Source organism: Abramis brama, assembly GCF_963993115.1.
Source record: "Abramis brama genome assembly, chromosome: 7".
Lineage (NCBI taxonomy): Eukaryota > Metazoa > Chordata > Actinopteri > Cypriniformes > Leuciscidae > Abramis > Abramis brama.
The window spans coordinates 41,506,818-41,528,048 of record NC_139969.1 but is presented as its reverse complement, the minus strand read 5'-3'; the positions used below and the strand labels follow the sequence as shown (position 1 = coordinate 41,528,048).

The 21,231-nt window shown below is 39.1% G+C and overlaps 1 protein-coding gene across 1 annotated transcript; it reads right to left on the bottom strand.

Annotated features, from left to right (window-relative positions):
* Positions 1-1,048: 1,048 nt before the first annotated feature.
* Positions 1,049-20,764, bottom strand: LOC311087552 (uncharacterized protein; the record flags this gene model as incomplete). Its single annotated transcript, XM_084120877.1, has 7 exons — positions 1,049-1,186; positions 1,324-1,435; positions 1,611-1,752; positions 1,908-2,030; positions 20,065-20,118; positions 20,216-20,279; positions 20,498-20,764. 7 exons carry the CDS (start codon positions 20,762-20,764, stop codon positions 1,049-1,051), a joined length of 900 nt encoding a protein of 299 aa, XP_083977003.1.
* Positions 20,765-21,231: the final 467 nt, after the last annotated feature.

Below are 21,231 nucleotides of genomic sequence, written 5' to 3'. Positions count from 1 at the left end.
TTAAATGTGACAAAATGTTGCTGTTATTTTCAGCGTGAGCCGCTTTACAAACGGCGCCCCATATAAATGTAGTATCATCAGAACTATTCTCTTTAAGTTGATTTATTTGAAAAATAATTATGATTAAAATCTATGAATAAACATTAAATGTACTATTTAATACACCGTTGTTCAAAAGTTTGAGTTCATTTAGATTTAATAGTTTTTGAAAGTCTCTTAATCACACCAAATCTGCATTTGTTATAAAAAAAAGTCAGTAATAATGTGAAAAATTATCCATTTAAAATGAAGCCATTACTCCAGTCTTCAGCGCCACATGATCCGGCACACATCATTATGCAAATGTGGTGCTCAAGATTTGTTCTTATTATTAGGAACGTTGAAAACTAAAGTTGTGAAAATAAAACAGTTTTGCCATCATTGGTCTGCAAAAATCTAATTTCTTAAAGTTTCTTCACCAAGAACAAGAAGAAGGTGTGTGTGAGCGTTGAGGATCAGTGGGTGAAAGCAGCGCTGGCACGTCTGAGGTAAGGAGTGTGTGACATTTAAAACAAGTCACCTCATATTTGTGGCAAATGTACCATTGCATCATTCAAGGCAACATATTGTGCGATCACTGAGCAGTGAATGGTGTCACAGACTCTTATTGATTTGATATTTAATGATGGCCAAAATAACACTGACTTGAATTCATATTTTCTCTAAAGGTCCAAATGAGCTAAATTGACAGACAACAGATCTCAGCGCCTCACCACGGTTGGACTGAAAAACACAAACCCCAGAACCACCAGCCACAGCCCATAAAGCCTTTGCAGATAAATAAGCATTTCAACAAGAATATGACGGCAGATTTGTTTTTGTTTTCTACATAACTATATTTTTGTACTCACTTTTGTATCACACAGAATGTATAATTCAGTCTTAAACAGCAATACTGAAAAAAGCATTAAAAACTGAAGTAAAAAAAACAACATTTCTATGTGTGATACTTAAAAGAGTTAACAGAACACAGATGACAGCCATTACTTTACAAAACAATCACTGTAGTCTAGAACACACCATAGAACATCTGTGTAACGGGGTCAGCTTGTGATATATCATAGCACAATGCCAGAATCTCATCTCTGTCCTCGTCAAACCAAGCAGCCGTGGGCACAGGTGACGCAAATACCATATTGTTCATCAGCTAAAAGAGGGAGAGACAACGAGTGGAAATTAGGCTATATGAAACAAACATCTGCTAAAGACTTCTTGATGAAGACAAACGGACATAGATGTTAAAGAATTCTGCAAAAACTCATAATTCAAGGTATTATTTATAACCTGAAGATACTCCTCAAAGTTGATGGTGCCATAATGAGTGTCTACAGAGTCAAACATCGCTCTGCGCTGCTCAGGAGAAGAGTCATGCTGAAAGAAGTCAAGCATCTCATTGCTGTCCCAGAGTTCATGTCGGGACCGTAAACGGGGGGAAAAAACAACAAGAGAGAATAAGAGATTGTGAGAGATTATTAATACTTATTTTATTCAGATAATCTGAGCTGAAATGGTGTTTGGTCTGAGTTTAGCTTTGCAAAATGCATGGGTACTGAAAGTAAGTGTTCACTTACAGGACACTGAAGTGGAGGAGATACCCAAATTCCTCGGCAAAATGCTCAAAATGAAATCTAAGGTTGGAGATGTCTTCAGAAGTCCACTGGGGGTATTTCTCCTTCAACTTCTCAACCACTTCATTCCAGCTGCGTCTATACACTGAAAAACATGTGAATCATGGACATTATGCCTGTACCTATGGACACTGACAGCGGATTCAGACATACTTCTGCTCTTCTGCATTGGCTGCAACACAGAAAGTGTTAGGCAAACTTCTAAATGTCTCATGTTTCAGAAATTGTGATTTCTTATACCATTAAACCTGTCCTCTTCCACTTTGGAGCGAGCATTCTGTCGATACATGTTTTCACAGTTGGCCAAATTAGCTGCATGGCTATCTGCAAAAAGATGATCTTCTTCTTCTTCTTCTTCTGCAGCTGCAATACACAGATCGAAAACATCAACGTACAAGTCATGAAATGCCATAGGCTATTCCTCCGGGCTGCAAAACCACACAAGTCTCCCAGCTTAAACAAAGGGATAGTAAAAAATTATCCCATGATATATTCACCCTCAAGCCATCCTAGGTGTAGCCTATGACTTTCCTGGGAAGGCTTGAGGGCGAGTAAATCATGGGATCATTTTTATTTTTGGTGAACTAACATTATCCATTTAAATAGGCTAATGTGCCATCCTACCTAGCTTGATTTAGCAAGTCAGTTTAAATCAAATAAACAAAATAAATATCTGTTACTCATTTCCTCAACAGTTCTGCTCTAGCTTTACACTAAACTGGTGTAGGCTAACGTTAACTGGCTAACATGGTCTCGGTGAATACTCGATTCTGATTGGCTGCAGGGTGTCCGTTAAAAAGTGATAGAGGACACCTAGTAAATAAACCGTCAGGCGTAACCATGGAAACCAAGTTATTGTTTGTGAAAACTTTAGATTTCGATTGTAAAACTAATTAAAATATAAACTAATGTTTTAAAAATGTGTTATTTGGCAAGTGACCATGGTGTTAATGCCCTTCGAGGTGTCCATTGTCAGGTATTAATGGACTTCGGCGGAGGCAACCGTCCTCCGCGTCCATTAATAAAGTTACCTGACAATGGACACCTCGTCGGGCATTAACCCTTACTTTAACTGACAACTGTAACGTTGTCTGTTGAGATTAGCTATAGTCAATATCATGTAATTTAACGTACAAATAAGAACAACACGTTGGGAAAACCTGGCAGCTTAAAATAATGAATAAACATACGAAATCTTTACAACACTTGACGGAAAAAAGTGACAACCAGCCCTGGTCTCCTCTCAACTGTTAGCCTAATTCAGTCACTGACCTTCTTTGAGTTTAGCCTCGGGAATTTCGAAGAGGAAAGGCGGTCGAGTCAAAGGACTCGAAAAAAATGAGCCCATTTCCAATAGTACAGAAAATAGAAAAACTACACCGCGCCGCGGTTTCGTGACTGAATGATTCAGCGTTTTGAACAAATCGTTTGAATGAACGACTCAATGATTCATTTATTAAGACGGTCTCTTGCTGCCACCTATTGGCGGTTTAGTTTCATGTTTACAAGTATCATTGATTTTATTTATTTTTAGTATTTTTTATTTCTTTACATTTGTTTTAAAATCAATCTCATAACATTATTATATTTATTACAGTTCTAATTTTGCAGTGTAAATGATTTAATTTGATTGATAACAGCCCTTATTATTACAAATGCGACATAAAAAGATGATGCATATATTTAATAAGGTTTTAAAAATTGGCCTTTATAAAGGTAAATAACGGGCAGTATGTTAAAGCTGATAGAACGCTGGTGAGAATATTGCTTCAGAATAAATCATATGTACTTATGACAGCCACCATTTCAATGTTTATATGTAAAAAAAAAAAAGAGTAGAAACATTATTATGTCATTAAAAATGTATTATAACGTTATTATAAAAACTTCCTTATGTGTAATTTAAATGCATATATATATATATATATATATATATATATATATATATATATATATATATATATACATTTAACCTTTAATATTATAATGATGTGCCTACTGGGGTTCCTTATAGTTCACAGCATGAGTTGAGAGAGATGTTTCTATGAAGAAATGTGCTGTACTGTTCCTGATAGGCCCTGAGTTCATCAATATTGGATCACATTGGGAAATGTGTGGCAATGCCCAGCCCCAGTGTCAATACATGCTCGTTCTTTACTTGGCGCAAATGTTTTCCCCTTTCCTTTCTCGCCAGAATGCTTCATTTCCGCTGCACACTGTCTCATGAGGGACGATCGATGCCCAGACCCCTCCACTTCCTGAACATGTCACCTGTCTCAGCACTGGTCTGAGCACACTACTCTGAAACATTATTTTTGTGGCGTACCGTAGAGTATTTCCCACAGTACTCTTCAAACAGGAGCAGCGAGAGCATCTCTGTATCCGTAGCTCTGCTTCCTCTGGACAGGAAGAGGAAGACCTCGTTTATGACCAGCTCTCACATTATCTGCCAAATTAATAAACAAGCATATTAATGCATAATTAAGTTGCATCTTTTGTTAAACCATTTAAAGTCGGGGTTAAAAGGTTTGCCAAAATAAGGTGGGGCCTGCTTATTTAACGATTTATATACAAACAAAAATATTTTTTATTTTAAAATCTTATTCTAAAATGGAGCCAATTTAGAGACGCTAGTGCGGCTGTAATTGGTTCGTGTTTCTTTAGCCTCATTAAAAGCCTCGCCGCCCCAGACAGCAACATAGTGTCGGTCCAGATCCGGCCCACATCTGGTACGTGTGGAATCCACGTGTACCAGATGTGGGCCGGATCTGGGCCAACACTATGTTGCTGTCTGGGGCGGCATTTTGCACCGATTGCAATCGAGACGAAGATGCGGCGGTGATGCCACAATACAGAGAGTTACAAAAGTCCAGCCGTGATAAAATAAAGGTATGGATTACTCTTTCGAAATCTTTATTCGATAAAAATGGTTTAGTTTTTGCTAATAAACGCAGATTATAAAAACAAGCCCACGGAGTTACACAGCTTGTCCATTTTTAGGTTAATGTCAATTAAAAAGCCTAAATGTCTAACAGTTGTTTTCGAGTTTCGAGTTGAATCTAATATAACTTCTGAGGAGTACTTTCAGAAAATGCTAATCCAGGGAAGGAAATATAAAGTAAAAAGTATGGGAGAAAGAATAGACCCGTGCGGAACCACTTTTTTTCTACAATTTTACAGACCAAGGACATCTGAGAGATTGGCCTGTAGTTTTGCATATCATCCTGGCCCAAATGTGGACGCTTCAACCGAGGCGTCGCCGCAGCATGTTTAAACTCTTGTGGATGTGTCCCACTGGACAAGCTCTTATGTGCTAAACTCAGTGATACACAGTCAAAGGTCTGCTTTAACAAACGACTAGGCATCAGATCATTTGCACAAAATGTTGGTTTCAGTTTTTGTACAATGTCCTCCAGAACTGTGAAAGTGATAGGTTCAGAAACCCTCCACTCAGCAACGCCGGCAGGATAGTCAGATGGATCTACCGTCACCAAAGGGATCTGGGAGCGCTGACCGGCAATCTTTTGGCTTAAGAAATTAAGAAGACTTTTGATGTGTATCACTCAAAGGTTGAATTACAGAGTTAATAATGGAAAATAAGAGTTTCGAATTATTAATATTGGCCCTAATAATATTGGAGAAGTAGGTATTTGTACACTTCCCCTTGGGGATTATCAAATCACAATCAAATCAAGTATAGTTATATAAAACATATTGTATTTGAGACGTCGCTGTGGCTCGTTGGAGACGTTGGATGAGAGCAGCTTTGAGCAGGCTGATCTGTGCGTGTGATGGAGGCGTTCGGCTACGGTTCTCCTGGTAAAGCATGCGCTTGTCCTCAGCTGCCCGAGTCTTCATATGTCAGCCATCAATCCCTCGCCTTTTTAGACTCCTCGAAACATTATCTTCCTCAGTCTGGAAGACAAAAGAAATAAAAAGTGCCATGTCATGTTACCGGGTGGATTCTACAGTGGGGGGTTCCTCAGGTAGTTGTGGTCGGTGAGCGGTTGTCAGATGTCAAGTCATCTTCATTTATATAGCGCTTTTAACAATGTAGATTATTCCAAAGCAGCTTTACAGTGATAATAGGTAATAGATTACAGTAACAGAGATTGTTCTGGCTTTACAGCAGCTCTAGGATAAAGTTATTGTCCAGCTAAAGTTAGTTTTGATTGATTCACTTCCATCGCGAAGATCATTAGTTATTAACTTTTTAATAACTAATGTTTAATAATAGTTATATTAATAACTTAACTAGTTATTAAGGGGCCGCTAACACAACACCGCTAACAGAAAACTCTTACGTTCTCTCTGCGCAAACTTCAAGTCAAGTCACATTTATATAGCGCTTTTTACAATACAGATTGTATCAAAGCAGTTTCACACTGATACATAATACTCATATTTCTCATATTTTTGTAATACAAGCAATGCAGCCCGACTACGCCACCCAATTAAAGAGCTGGGACTCTATCAAAGTAACCTTATCTTTTACTTGCAAGTTCTTTTAGTTTGGTGGGAGCAACACAACAGAATTACCCAAACAACAGTTTCAATACAAAAATATATTTATTACAATCTCTGATTACAATGATAAAGGGAAAAGAGCGCGCCGTGCACTCACGCACTCTCTCGCTCAAATTTAAAAGCTGGACATCGGAAAAAACACATTCAAAAATCCACTGGAAGTCCGTAGTTATAGGCACCCACAGTCCATAAGCGTTTCCTCTAACGCAAGTCCGTCTCGCACCAGGTAGCGGCGTCTACACAGCAGGCCACCTGTCAATCACTCGTGCGCATCAACACAACACTCACACAAACAGAAAAGAAAGAGCCGCCAGTATCTCCACAATAGATAAACAGCATAAACACAACACCACACTAGAAAAGCTATCAATCGTGCAATACTCAGTTAAATCACTGCAATTCGTGAATAGATAGTTATGAGAGTGGTACGACTACAGTAGACAGACTGGAACTCTTCAATTTAGGTGAGACAGATCTTAACTTCAGACGAGGCAAGGCACACAACTTAACAAGGCGTCACTCACCAATAAACTGGGAACAGACGAATCTAATTCCCAGTATTGTTAGACAGTGCTCCACAACACCACCGGCCAGGACAGACGAAGCAAAGCTCCGGGCAGCACAGCGGAGAACAACAGCGATCTGTAGCGCAGCAGAGGATGGCAGCAATCACGGCGCAGCAGAGAACGGCAGCAATCCCAGCGCAGCAGAGAACGGCAGCAATCCCAGCGCAGCAGAGGAAAGACGAAGATACCAGCAGCCAACGGATTATCAGCAGGACCATCAGTCAACAGAACTTCAGCTTCAACACGAGCAGACAATAATCCATGCAACAGTCGGGGCAGGGAAATAAAAACAATCACGGCTACCGTCCAACAATAAAAATGTGGAGAACAGAGCTGCACAACAGAGTTCACGGGATCACAGACCCTGTTTTCAGTTCCTTCGCCTTTTTGAACCGTCTGTGATTTGACATGGCAATTACCAACAGCTGTCCATCTGCTAATCAGCTGTGATCCGGACTCCCCGGGAAATACGAGGGCGTTACCCCACATTCTAAATCATGGTCAACAGTCACAAAATAATAATGTGAATAATAAAATAACACCACAACAAAAACACCAAATCAAATAAGAAAAGAAAAACAAACAGTGCCAAATCCACACGAAACACATAAAATGAAATGGACCATAATCTCTCCATATGACATTTTCACATGAAAATAATACAACAAAGTTTGTTTCTAGAAAAAAATTGCGTCATCATCCACATTAAGTAAGGCAGATCAATAATACTGTTGAATATTAAATGTCCCCAACTAAGCAAATAAGGCAACAGTGTTAATACAGATACAATATAGATATAACAATACAGATTGTGGTACGGCCTAAATCCGGACTGGAAATCCTCGCAGATATCATTTCTTTCTAAAAAGGAACATAGTTGTGAGGATACCGCCTTTTCTAGTATCTTTGACAGAAAGAGTAGATTTGAGATCGGCCTGTAATTGACTAATTGTGTAGGATCAAGTTGCGGTCTTTTAATAAGAGGTTTAATCATAGCCAGCTTAAAAGTTTTCGGTAATTATCCTAATGACAAAGATGAATTAATGATATTAAGAAGAGGATCTATGACCTCTGGAAGCATCTCTTTCAGTAGTTTAGTCGGTATAGGGTCTAACATACATGTTGTCGATTTAGATGATTTAATGAGTTTAGCGAATTCTTCCTCTCCTATAGCAATGAATGAATCAAATTGTTCCTCAGGGAGACTACAATGCACTGCCTGATGCGATACTGTAGTAGACAGTTGCATAGTTATAATTTTCTCCCTGATATTATCAATCTTGTTAGTGAAGAAGTTCATAAAGTCATTACTGCTGTGCTGCTTGGAAACCTCTGGGCTTGGAGCTTTCTTTTTCGTTAGTTTAGCCACCGTTTCAAATAAATACCTAGGGTTTTGTTTATTTTCTTCTAATAGGGTTGAAAAATAAGCAGATCTAGCAGCTTTTAAAGCCTCTCTGTATGCAATCGAGCTCTCTTTCCATGAAATGCGAAAGTTTTGTTTTCTTCCAGTTGCGCTCCATTTTTCTGGCTGCTCTCTTAAGGGCCCGAGTGTGCTCGTTGTACCACGGCGTTGGACTATTTCTTTAATCTTCTTTAAGTGCAACGGAGCAACTGTGTCTAAAGTGCTGGAAAAGAGAGAGTTAAAAGTTTCTTTCGCAATATCGAGTTCTTCTAAGCTATCTGGGATGCTGAGATGATGAAACTGATCAGGACGATTATTGATAAAGCAATCTTTAGTGGCAGAAGTGATAGGTCTAACATATTTGTAACACGGAGTCGGCTTTGCAGCCTTGGCTAAATGTAATTTACACGAGACTAGATAATGATCTGAGATGTCATCGCTCTGCTGCAGAATCAACGGCATCAACATTGATTCTGTGTGATAATATTAGATCTAGAGAATGATTTTGAGAATGTGTTCAGTATTCAAGACACTTGCAAAAATAACTATGCAAGCGTCTACTACAGTATCGCATCAGGCAGTGCATTGTAGTCTCCCTGAGGAAAAATTTGATTCATTCATTGCTCTAGGAGAGGAAGAATTCGCTAAACTCATTAAATCATCTAAATCGACAACATGTATGTTAGACCCTATACCGACTAAGCTACTGAAAGAGATGCTTCCAGAGGTCATAGATCCTCTTCTTAATATCATTAATTCATCTTTGTCATTAGGATAATTACGAAAACTTTTAAGCTGGCTATGATTAAACCTCTTATTAAAAGACCGCAACTTGATCCTACAGAATTAGTCAATTACAGGCCGATCTCAAATCTACTCTTTCTGTCAAAGATACTAGAAGAGGCGGTATCCTCACAACTATGTTCCTTTTTAGAAAATGATATCTGCGAGGATTTCCAGTCCGGATTTAGACCGTACCATAGTACCGAGACAGCTCTCGTTAGAGTCACAAATGATCTGCTCTTATCATCCGATCGTGGTTGTATCTCGCTATTAGTGTTACTCGATCTTAGTGCTGCATTTCATACTATTGACCACAACATTCTTTTAAATAGACTCAAATTATGTTGGCATTAGTGGAATTGCACTAGCATCGTTTAAATCATACTTATCGGACCGTTATCAGTTTGTAGCAGTAAATGAAGAGCTGTCTCATCGATCACAAGTTCAGTTTGGCGTACCACAAGGCTCAGTACTAGGACCGTTGCTGTTCACTCTGTACTTGTTACCCTTGGGAGATATCATTAGGAAGCATGGCATTAGTTTTCACTGTTATGCTGATGATACTCAGCTCTATATTTCTTCACGCCCTGAAGAAACTTACCAATTCACAAAATTAACGGAATGCATAGCTGATATTAAAAACTGGATGACTAGTACTTTCCTACTTCTAAATTCTGAAAAAACAGAGATTCGAATTATTGGACAAAAAACTTCCTCACATAATAATCTAGAATACTGTCTAACACTTGATGGCTGCTCTGTCCAAGTCTTCGTCGTCGGTTAGGAACCTGGGTGTGCTCTTTGATGCCAATCTTTCATTTGAAAGTCACGTGTCTAGTATCTGTAAAACCGCATTTTTCCATCTTAAAAAATATATCTAAATTACGTCATATGCTCTCATTGACAAATGCAGAACAATTATTTTAAGAGTTCATGACCTCAAGGCTAGATTATTGTAATGCTCTACTGGGTGGTTGCCCTGCACGCTTAATAAACAAACTACAGCTGGTCCAAAACGCAGCAGCTCGAGTTCTTACCAGAACCAGGAAGTATGACCATATTAGCCCGGTTGTCTCAACACTGCATTGGCTCCCTATTAAACATCGTATAGATTTTAAAATATTGCTGATTACTTACAAAGCACTAAATGGTTTAGCTCCGCAGTACTTGAGCGAGCTCTTAACGCATTATAGTCCTTCACGTTTATATCGATCTCAAAATTCCGGCCAGTTGATAATACCTAGAATATCAAAATCGACTGCTGGCGGTAGATCCTTTTCCTATTTAGCACCAAAACTTTGGAAAAGTCTTCCTAACATTGTCCGGGAAGCAGACACACTCTGTCAGTTGAAAGCTAGATTAAAGACACATCTCTTTGACCTAGCATACACATAACACATTATAGACTTCAATAATTCAATGATAGGCTACATAGATTTGGCCAGCCGGAACCGGGGAACACTTCCCATAAATCCTGATGTACTCGCTACATCATAAGAAGAATGGCATCTACGCTAATTTTAATGTCTTTGTTTATCCCGAGGTTTTCCCGCAGCCTGCCGGATCCAGGCCGTATCCAGATCCGATGAAGGACCTGCGCCTGGACATGATGACAACGCAGTCCTGAAGTGTCAGCTAGTCTCTCCCCTGTGAAGGCCTTCCTCCATTTCTCTCTCTACAGATAAAGCGGTGTCGGGATAATTCCGGTTCGCGTGGCTCAGGTGGAAGCGATAAAAATTCTGTATTATAAATCAAGGCCAGACAAGTAGTGAGTTGAGGGTTGATTTGTAGGGAAGGACTACACGTCTGCGCACATATATTCAAACGTGCATACCTATAGACTGAACTCGTAATACGCATGTGCACGCCATCAGAGTGCAAGGACATTGGGTATTCACAAGGCTCTTGTCTGCCTCGTTGCTGCGTTGGTTTGCGTCTGTAAGCTTTGCATATTTTTCTGTTTTGATTCATTATTTACTATCATTCCTTGTTGTTTATACTGCTAAATATAACTTAATCAGCATCACACATTAACCTGACATCGCTAGCTTCAATCTAAATCATTATTGCTAGAACAACACGCTTGTAATTCTCTAGCCTGTTAGCGTGCCATCCATCCACTCTTTACAAGTTCATCAAACAACTTAGGTGAGTAGGATCGGTCAACAAAACACAGTGAGTCATGTCATATTCTCCTCTCATTGTTACTTGCACTTAATGTCACATGTTTAGCATAGCCTTCACCGTCAGCACAGGATTTACATGTGATAAATGCAGGGAGATAGTCAGGCTGACGGAGATGATTTCAGAACTAGAGACACGCATCCAAACTTTAATCGAGGAGAGTAAGAGTGCAAGGGCTTTAGATACTGCTCTGGATGCAACTAGCTTAGTGAACTCTGTACATGGTTCGGTTGCGGCCACAGAGCCCGTGCAGCAGGGCAACTGGGTGATGATGAGGCGCTGTAGTCGCGGGACAAAACACCGCTCTTCCGTTCCGATTACAACATCAAATAGATTCTCTCCCCACTCAGTGAAACACCCACTGAGAATCCTGTTGATTGTGCCCTAGTTATTGGCGATTTTATTACACGGAACGTGAAAATAGAGACACCAGCCACCACAGTCACATGTTTGCCGGGAGCAAGAGTGCCTGACATCAAAGCAAATTTAAAAGTGCTGGCTAATGCTAATCGTAAATTCTCTAAGATTATTATTCACGTCGGCACTAATGATGTTCGACTCCGCCAGTAGGAGATAGCCAAAATTAATGTTAAAGAGGTGTGTGAACTCACAAGTACGATGTCAGGCACTGTAATTTGCTCTGGCCCCCTTCCTGTTCGCCGGAGTGATGAGATACTTAGTAGACTGTCCTCGCTCAATGGCTGGTTGTCTAAGTGGTGTCCGCAGAATAATATAGAATTCATAGACAATTGGAAAAGTTTTTGGGGCAGACCTGACCTGTTGAAAAGAGATGGCATTCATCCCTCCTGGGATGGTGCTGCTCTTCTCTCTAGTAATATGGCACATAGTCTTAGAGCTGAAACATGACAATCTGGGGCTTTAGGTCAGGAAGCAGATATAATACAAATGAGCAAATGACAAAGCTCAGGTTGCTGAATATTAGATCCCTTACTTCAAAAATACTTGTTAATGATATGATTACAGACTATAATCTAGATGTGCTGTGTTTGACAGAAACCTGGCTAAAACCAAACAATTACATTACTTTAAATGAGTCCACCCCACATGATTACGGTTATAAACATGAACCTCGTCTGAAAGGCAAAGGGGGAGGTGTTGCTCTAATTTATAGTCATATCTTCAGAATTACTGAGGAGTCTAGTTGCAAATATAATTCTTTTGAAGTGTTGGAGCTTAATGTAACACTATCTAGTGTAAATGATAAATCACGTTTGAGATTTGTGCTGGCTACTGTATACAGGCCACCAGGGCACCATACAGACTTTATCAAAGAATTTGCTGACTTTCTATCAGAGTTAGTATTGGCTGCAGATAAAGTACTAATTGTTGGTGATTTTAATATACATGTGGATAACAAAAAAGATGCATTGGGATTGGCATTTAAAGACATTCTGAACTCTATTGGAGTTAGACGACACCTGTCAGGACCTACTCATTCTCATAATCATACTCTAGATCTAATATTATCACACAGAATCAATGTTGATGCCGTTGAAATTCTGCAGCAGAGCGATGACATCTCAGATCATTATCTAGTCTCGTGTAAATTACATTTAGCCAAGGCTGCAAAGCCGACTCCGTGTTACAAATATGTTAGACCTATCACTTCTGCCACTAAAGATTGCTTTATCAATAATCGTCCTGATCAGTTTCATCATCTCAGCATCCCAGATAGCTTAGAAGAACTCGATATTGCGAAAGAAACTTTTAACTCTCTCTTTTCCAGCACTTTAGACACAGTTGCTCCGTTGCACTTAAAGAAGATTAAAGAAATAGTCCAACGCCGTGGTACAACGAGCACACTCGGGCCCTTAAGAGAGCAGCCAGAAAAATGGAGCGCAACTGGAAGAAAACAAAACTAGAGGTATTTCGCATTTCATGGAAAGAGAGCTCAATTGCATACAGAGAGGCTTTAAAAGCTGCTAGATCTGCTTATTTTTCAAGAGTGATAATATCAGGGAGAAAATTATAACTATGCAACTGTCTACTACAGTATCGCATCAGGCAGTGCATTGTAGTCTCCCTGAGGAACAATTTGATTCATTCATTGCTCTAGGAGAGGAAGAATTCGCTAAACTCATTAAATCATCTAAATCGACAACATGTATGTTAGACCCTATACCGACTAAACTACTGAAAGAGATGCTTCCAGAGGTCATAGATCCTCTTCTTAATATCATTAATTCATCTTTGTCATTAGGATAATTACCGAAAACTTTTAAGCTGGCTATGATTAAACCTCTTATTAAAAGACCGCAACTTGATCCTACACAATTAGTCAATTACAGGCCGATCTCAAATCTACTCTTTCTGTCAAAGACTCCTACTGTTTGTGGCTTGATTATGGAGAACAACCGGGAGACTGAGGAGGTGGGAAACTAGTGTTGTCAAAGTACCGGTACTTCGGTACTGAAAATGTGACGGTACCAGCATTTCTGTAGTACCGGGTATATTCAGTACCCAGTAATAGGCAGCTGCGTTAAGCCGTTAAGTCGCTTCTATGTTTATCTAAGCACGGGGCTCCAGACTAACTTTTATTACTATGAGCACTGTAGCCGATATACCACGAGATAGTGTCTGTGTATATAAACTGCAGAAATACTATTTAAATATTAACCTTGCATGTTCTGTTTGTCTCTGTGTGAATGAATGGCGCAGACGCGCGGTGTCATTTTCCTCACACACACACTGAAGCACGAGTGATGCGCGCGCTGTTTTCAGTCTAGCTGCTGCCAGTCACGATATGATGACATGATGAAATTCATCTCCAGAGCCACTCTGTCATTTTACCGTTTCATTTGAGAAAAACTATCGTCATATCATACACACACAGAAACTCAACGGTCTTCGCGGTAACCCGTCAAAATAAAAGTTCGGTTTAACTTTGCGTGCAAGCTGCCTGAACCCGTTTGTTTTGCGAATAGCTTACTCTCATTTCAGGCAGGATCACGGTCCTCTTGAAGCCAGCACACACAATTATGTTTACAATTGAGTTATTTCAATATAACTGCTAGCCTACTTGCCATTAGACTACAGTAACTCTAGGCTTGGAGTTCCTCTTATGACGTCACGCCCAGCCTAGTGGAAGGGAGAGGGGGTGCTTAAAACCACTAAAAAGTACCAACTTTTCATATTATATTCAGCATTTTGGTATGAAAAACATACAAAACAGTGGTGGGTGGTTCTTATCTTTATGTGTATTGCATTTTCTTTTTTTCACAAAGAAAATGCAATACACATAAAGATAAGAACCACCTGCAAGTTACACTTTAAAGGGATAGGAAAAAAATATATACTATGGAAGTCAATGGTGTCCATCAACTGTCTGGTTACCAACATTCTTCAAAATACATTTCTTTATGTTCAGCAGAAGAAAGTAATTTATACAGATTTGAAACAACTTGTGGGTGAGTAAATGATGACACTTTTCATTTTTGGGTGAACTATCCCTTTAACGGGCATAAGCTCAGCTAATAAGTATGTTCATACTAACCTTTGGAGTTTCTGCCTTGAGGAGTCCTGGCTGATTGGCTCTCAATCCTGGAAGCTGTAATGACATTAAAAACATATATATTACTATTTTACCCCTGAAAAAAAATCTCTGTTATGCTGTGTCCTGACTTATCAGTTTTGATTTTTCCATTACCTGGGGTTGAGGTGCGTGTTGGCAATTCTAAAAAACGACCCCTGAATGCCTGCTTAGTCCCTGATAAAAGCATATTTGGATTAGATATACATAAAGATCATATTGCATTCACTTTAGAAAAAATAAAGCTGCTGTTTTTGTGAATTAAAGAAGTAGTTTTTCTAAAGAAGTAGAAATACAGAGCTCTATTGTTCTGAAATAATGTATCCTCGTTAATCTCTCAAGTGAATGCAATTTATTAATGCAGGATATTTAGAGTCAACAAATAACAATAAATCAAAGCACATCTTACTTTTTGGCGTTTCAATTCTTGTAGAGTCCAGAGACTGTGGAGTGCCTTTATAGTCTCAGAAAGCAACATGCGTTCAAATTTAAAACAGCAATGGATGAAAAAATACAGTATGCAACTTAGGGCTATTCTGAAGGTGTCTGATGTCTTGAACTGTTATTTAGTTATCTTGTTGGTACACTACAATCATAACTACTTATACTTCATTTTAATGATTAAAACATCATTATTAAATTGGAATGTTTTTCTTTACTTTGTTCAAGAATTGGAGACAGGAGTTGTGGTGTTTGTTGAGAATCTAAAAAAAACAAAAAACAAAAACGACACAAACAATATTGGCCAAACATATGCCCTCTCAGAGTGTTGTACTCCTAACAGAGAACATTTGACTTCATATACAGTGCTCTGTCACCATCCATTAATTTCTCCATTCATCCAATAGAGTGTAAAATATCTCCATCCATGGTTTTATTTAAAACAATATTGCTAATGTACTAAAAAAAAAAATGTATTTCTTGGGTTTATTGCAATAAACACAGTCAGAAGAAGTCATTGGTAAGTGGTCAATACTAGTTTTGAAATACAATTTACACACTTCATGTTTGATGAATTGAGAAATGAGTAGAAGGTAGCTGAGTGCAGCATACAAAGTTTACTGCCCAACATCATATAATGAAATGAATTTACAGAAAAGTCTGTCTACATTATATATCCTACTTTGTTGTGTAGACATTTCGGGGTCATCCAATGGACTCATCAGAGCACCTAATGAAAGATTTCAATAAATAATTGTTTTCACTACTACACTATGTACACAAAGTAACACTTTGAATAATATGCAAGCAAGTTTAAACTTTAAATCAATTTTCGAGACATGAATATGTGAAAACATGTATTTATTTCAACAAGTCTACTTACAAGGCTTTGCAGTAGGTGGTGTTGCAAAAAGGTCCTCTGAAAAGATTTCTGCTGGAGCTAGCAAAAAAAAAATAAAAAATCATAAAAGTCTTTTAAAGCAAAGAGCTTTACACAGAATACTTGTCATTCACCCACTCACAAGAAGAGCAGTTAAGCTTTTGGTTTGTATTGCTCAAGGACCTAAACTATTTACAATTAGAAGGCAAGTGATTGAAGCAGCAATGCTCCTCAAGCTTTTCTTAGGACAAATACAAATTAATGAAATTGCCAATATCCATAACCACTTAATTTACAAGTACGATTAATGACCTCACCCATTTTTGAATGGACCCTCTTCATCAGCTTACTCCCATTGTTATTTTTTGGTGCTAAAAAGAATATTATTGACATCAATAATTATTTTTACTTTTAAAAGATAATCAATTTTGAAAAAAAAGTTAATGAAATATTAACTTCTGTGGACATGGCCAAAATAATTATTATACTATAATGTTGTGTTGCGTACATTAGAGGTCTGCGCGGGACTGTTTTTTAAGTCCCGCTCCCGCTGGGGTTATATCCCGCACCCACCCGTTCCCGCTATATATACACTATTTGTTCACCCGCTGTCTGCTTAGAATAATTTTCTTCCCGACCCGACCATCCCGCTTAATATAGATCTCCCAGAATTTCACATGTACATTTTCACAGAGAAAATAAAAATGTAGTCTGCACAAACATTTTTTTATTATTATTTTATTCGCCTTGTCAATATACAAAATTTAACATTTTGCTGCAGACAGTAGGGGAAAAAATGTCGCAGCGAAAAAAAAATTAAGTGTAGGCTATTATTTTTATTCGTATTATCAAAATTCGTAACATTTTGCTGTCAACACAGGAAAAGTGTCAGAGAAAGAAAGAAAATATGACGTCATTAAGCAAAATATGTAGGCCTTAACCGAACAATATGTAGGCCTTAACCTTCTCATCCCTGAGAAGAATGTGCTGACATACGTCTCTCCAACAAAATATATAAATTCAACAATAACTAAAAAAAATAATTAACAACTCAAAATTGTAGGCAAATTATGTAGGCCTTCCATCGCGAAATTAAATCACTTTTTAACCAAACAATTTAAGAAAAGAATATGCCGACATCGATTTCAACGTCTATAAACGAAACGAAATAAATTCAACGATAACTAATAATAAATTAACAACTCAAAATTGTACGCCTTCCATCGCGAAATTAAACCACTTTTAAACAATTTAACATCCCTGGGAATGTGCCGACATCGGTTTCAACGTCTCTCCTACAAACAAAACATAAATTAAATTCAACAATAACTAATAATAAATTAACATCTCAAAATTGTAGGCAATATGAAATGAACGAAAGCCGTACTTACTTGGAAAAATCAGCTTTTTCCAGACTATTTTAAATATCCATGCAAGAAAAGAATGTCATTGACTGATGACGGTTTCAATACCGAACGTCTTTCTTCCAAAATCCGACCGCAAAGGCTGAATGCTCTCTCGGAAGGTGCACTCGTGGCCGGAATGCAGAGGACATATCTCGCAAGGTTGCTCAGAGCAGGAAACTGGGACTGATGTGAATCCCACCACTGCAAAACTTTTTGTTGACTTGATAATTCAAGTCTCATGGTCATGTACTCCTGAATCTGAATATCTAGTGATTTCGATCCAACTGATTTTTCATTGTCCTCCCAATCAGAAAATTTTGAGAGAACAGTAGGCCTTTTGGCAGGTGTTGGCTCAACATCCTCCTCACCATGGGTATCAAACTTTAAATCTTCTATTATCTCCTTGACACCCTGTATCACCTCCTGACGCCCTCTTTCATCCAACATTTTCAAACTTCGCAGATTTGGCGTAAGAAAGGTTGCTATTCTATAAAGCATGTGAACTGAATTTGGCAAAGTGGTGTCTGTTGACAGTAGTTCTTTCAGCCGTTTCACACAGACTATTGCGATTTCAGAGAGCAGAGGGTCTTTTGTGGCTGATGTACAGTGCTCAATTAATCGCACAGACCACGGAAGAACTAGTGAGGCACTTGGAGTTGTGTTGTCGGTTTCCAAGTCGTCAGTTGCCTCTTTAAAGGGTTTTAGGAATGATACTAGTAACTTGAGCGTGCTGGCGTTGATGCGTAAGATCTTGTCATGATTTTTGCTCTCAGTCAGCACAGATGCGATGTCTTCGTACTGTTCCAAAACGGAATTCAGCATGTCAAAATTTGAGTTCCACCGTGTCTCTACGGATTGTTTCAGTGACATTTTTAGCTTGGCCTGCTGTCCTGAGTGTTTGAAAAATGTGACCAATTTTTTAACATCAGTTAGAAGCCCAGCGATCTCTGGAGACATTTCCATTACGGCAGGACCAAACGCACTGGACAGAGTCACGTTTAGTATGTGCGCTGTGCAGTTTAGTCTCGTGTATCCTCGTAAGGCACTGATCATGTTAGCTCCACGATCTGTCACAAAAACTATCTTTCTGCCCATTTCTGTCGCATCAATGCCAAATATTCTGAGATTCTGCAGCAGGTGGATTCGAATATTTTCACCCGTCTTTGAGGTGCTTGGGTCAAAGGGGACAGCAAAAAGCACTCTAGAATGTAGCTCAGATTGCTCATTAACATAATGGATGGTTGCCGACAAAAATGACGTTTTGCGATAAGTTTCTGTCCATATGTCTGTTGTAATTGCACATCCGAATTTGTGTATTACTGCAGTGATTGCGTCAACAACATGTCTACGCAGACTCTGAGCCCTATTTTCAACATTTCTTGACACTGTTGTTGGATGTGGAAGTATCTCACTGACATTAAACTTTCCAATTTTTGCTGCTGTGTCGACCAAATGTTGGGCCAGCTGATTAAAACCTTTTCCGGACACAGTATCATACGGTCGAATGTCTTGGCATACAAAGTCAACACATTTTTCTGTGGTCTCTTTTTTAAACTGCTCTGGCACTGGCCTAGACTTTGTAAATGCCAGTTTAGTTTGACCCTTTGTGATGATGCATGAGTGCCGCATTAATCCCGAGGTTCCAGTCTTGTGACTGCTGAACGGGAACACTTTTAGGCATTTATCACATTGCGCAAAGGGTATTTTTTTCCCATCTGCGTCTATGATGCATGAAAAAGACTCCCATACATTAGACTTGCCTGACGTGGGTTTCTTAGCAGTAAACTGACCATTGTCCAGTCCAAGTTGAACGTCCTTCAAGGACAGCGCATCCACACTTTGCTCCACACTTTGTTCTGCCATTTTTTTATTTTGAGGGCCGTTTATCACATACAGTCTGCCCTGAGGAGTCGGACCGTTATGCACATGCTGCGCGCGCGCACAGATCCAGCAAATACAATCAATGCATGACAGAAAGAACCGTTACTGGTCCGTGCGTGCAGCGCGTGCATAACGGTCCTGAGTACAGGGCAGACTGTAGCCTATACCGGGTGGTCGATAAGATTAAGATTAGGTAAAGCGAAGATATGCTGTTCTGAAAGAACGTCGGCGTCGGGAACGTGATATTGAATGACCGACCGCTCCCGTTCAAATTACACCAGAGTAACCGACCGCTGCCGTTTTTTAGTCGGAAATTTAATCCCGCGGCGCAAAATATCTAGTCGGGTCCCGCGGAACAGCCGCGGGAATGCAGACCTCTAGCGTACCTGAGACAGTGTCAGGTTTGGAGACAGTACCATATTTTTTGGGTGGCTCAGGGAAAGTACAAACTATAAAATTAAAGGAATATATTAAAATAATTTAAATGAGATGTAAACACTGATGTTTTTTTATCGAAATGTAGCATTTCTTAAAGCAATCATACATTATGGAAAAGCATTCAATGGAAGAGCCACAGCAGTCTGACTAACAGTACAGAACATGGACTGTTACTGCTCATGAAATATGTTTACATCATGCCACCTGATGATATTTAATATAACAAATAAGGTGATTAAAATTGCCTAGTTACAAAATTAAATGCATACTAATTTGTTATATTACATATTTAATCAGCAGAAAAGCAGTTTAAGTAAAAAACAACAACAGCATAATTACCTCTGCGTTTCTGTGGTGGTGGTGATGGCAGCAAGGACTCTGATGAGCTCATATCTAAACAATATGGCCATGGTATATCAAATCAATTGTGAGATTTTTACCTGCATCAACAAAGTTGTAATATAAACTGAATGGTGAAAGTTGCATTTACCTTGGATGTAGTCTGCATAACTTTTCTTTTTTGGTGCACGCCTCAGTCCTTGAGACATAATGGCCTGTGGATTGGACAAATTTAAAGATTTATTAATGACCTTAATCAAATACAAGAATGATGAAACTAGATTCATCTGGCATACGAGTCGGTATATTAATTGAAGTCGGCAATATTCTCACCCAGAAAAGTTAACTGACAAGACAGGACCAAGTTTCAGCTCATCTTAAAGACATGGAGAAGAGGGAATATGGCAAATCCCTGTGCATGTGGTAAACACACAGCCTTCCTATGCAGATCCTTTGCCTCCAAAAGCTTCCTCTTTGCTCTGCTAAGGTCATTGTCCATCACATACATGATGTTAATCAGCTTTGATTCACAAGGTAGATCAAACAGCTGCTTTGTGACCTTTGGGTCGATAACATCCACAACCAACATCCTATCATGACGCTTTTCCCTCACAAACACAATTTGCTCAGTCTCCAACAGGAAGCAGTGATTTGGTGCCTTGGCTGATATGGAGTACGGTTTGCGCCTCCATTGCTTCATGTGTTCCTGTGTATTTGCCTTTTCGGCCAATCTTTTAGTGACCTGAGCGACTGGATTTTTGCTATTTCTAACCATTTATTTTATGGACTGCAGGTGGTTCTCAAATGGAAAGCAAGACAACTCATTCAAGGAGCATTTGAAGTTAAAAACATCATCAGCAATGTGTTTGATGGAGTGTATGATGTATGTTGGGAAAGTTTCCCCATAGAGTTCAGAACAGGTATCCACAAAGTGTTCCAGCAGGTTTTGTGCATACCCTAGGTAGTGTTCTCTTCTGGCATCATCATCATCCAAGAGAATAGACATACCAATTGTTAATGACAGGAAGTGATGATAATGGTCCTGAGACAGAACATCCTGCAACACAATTGATCCTGTGTACAGCAGAAATTGCCGTAGTTCAGTTGCTTTCCAGCGATCAAGTTCGGTCAGAGATCTTGGCTGCCTGGCAAACTCTGCCGGCATTG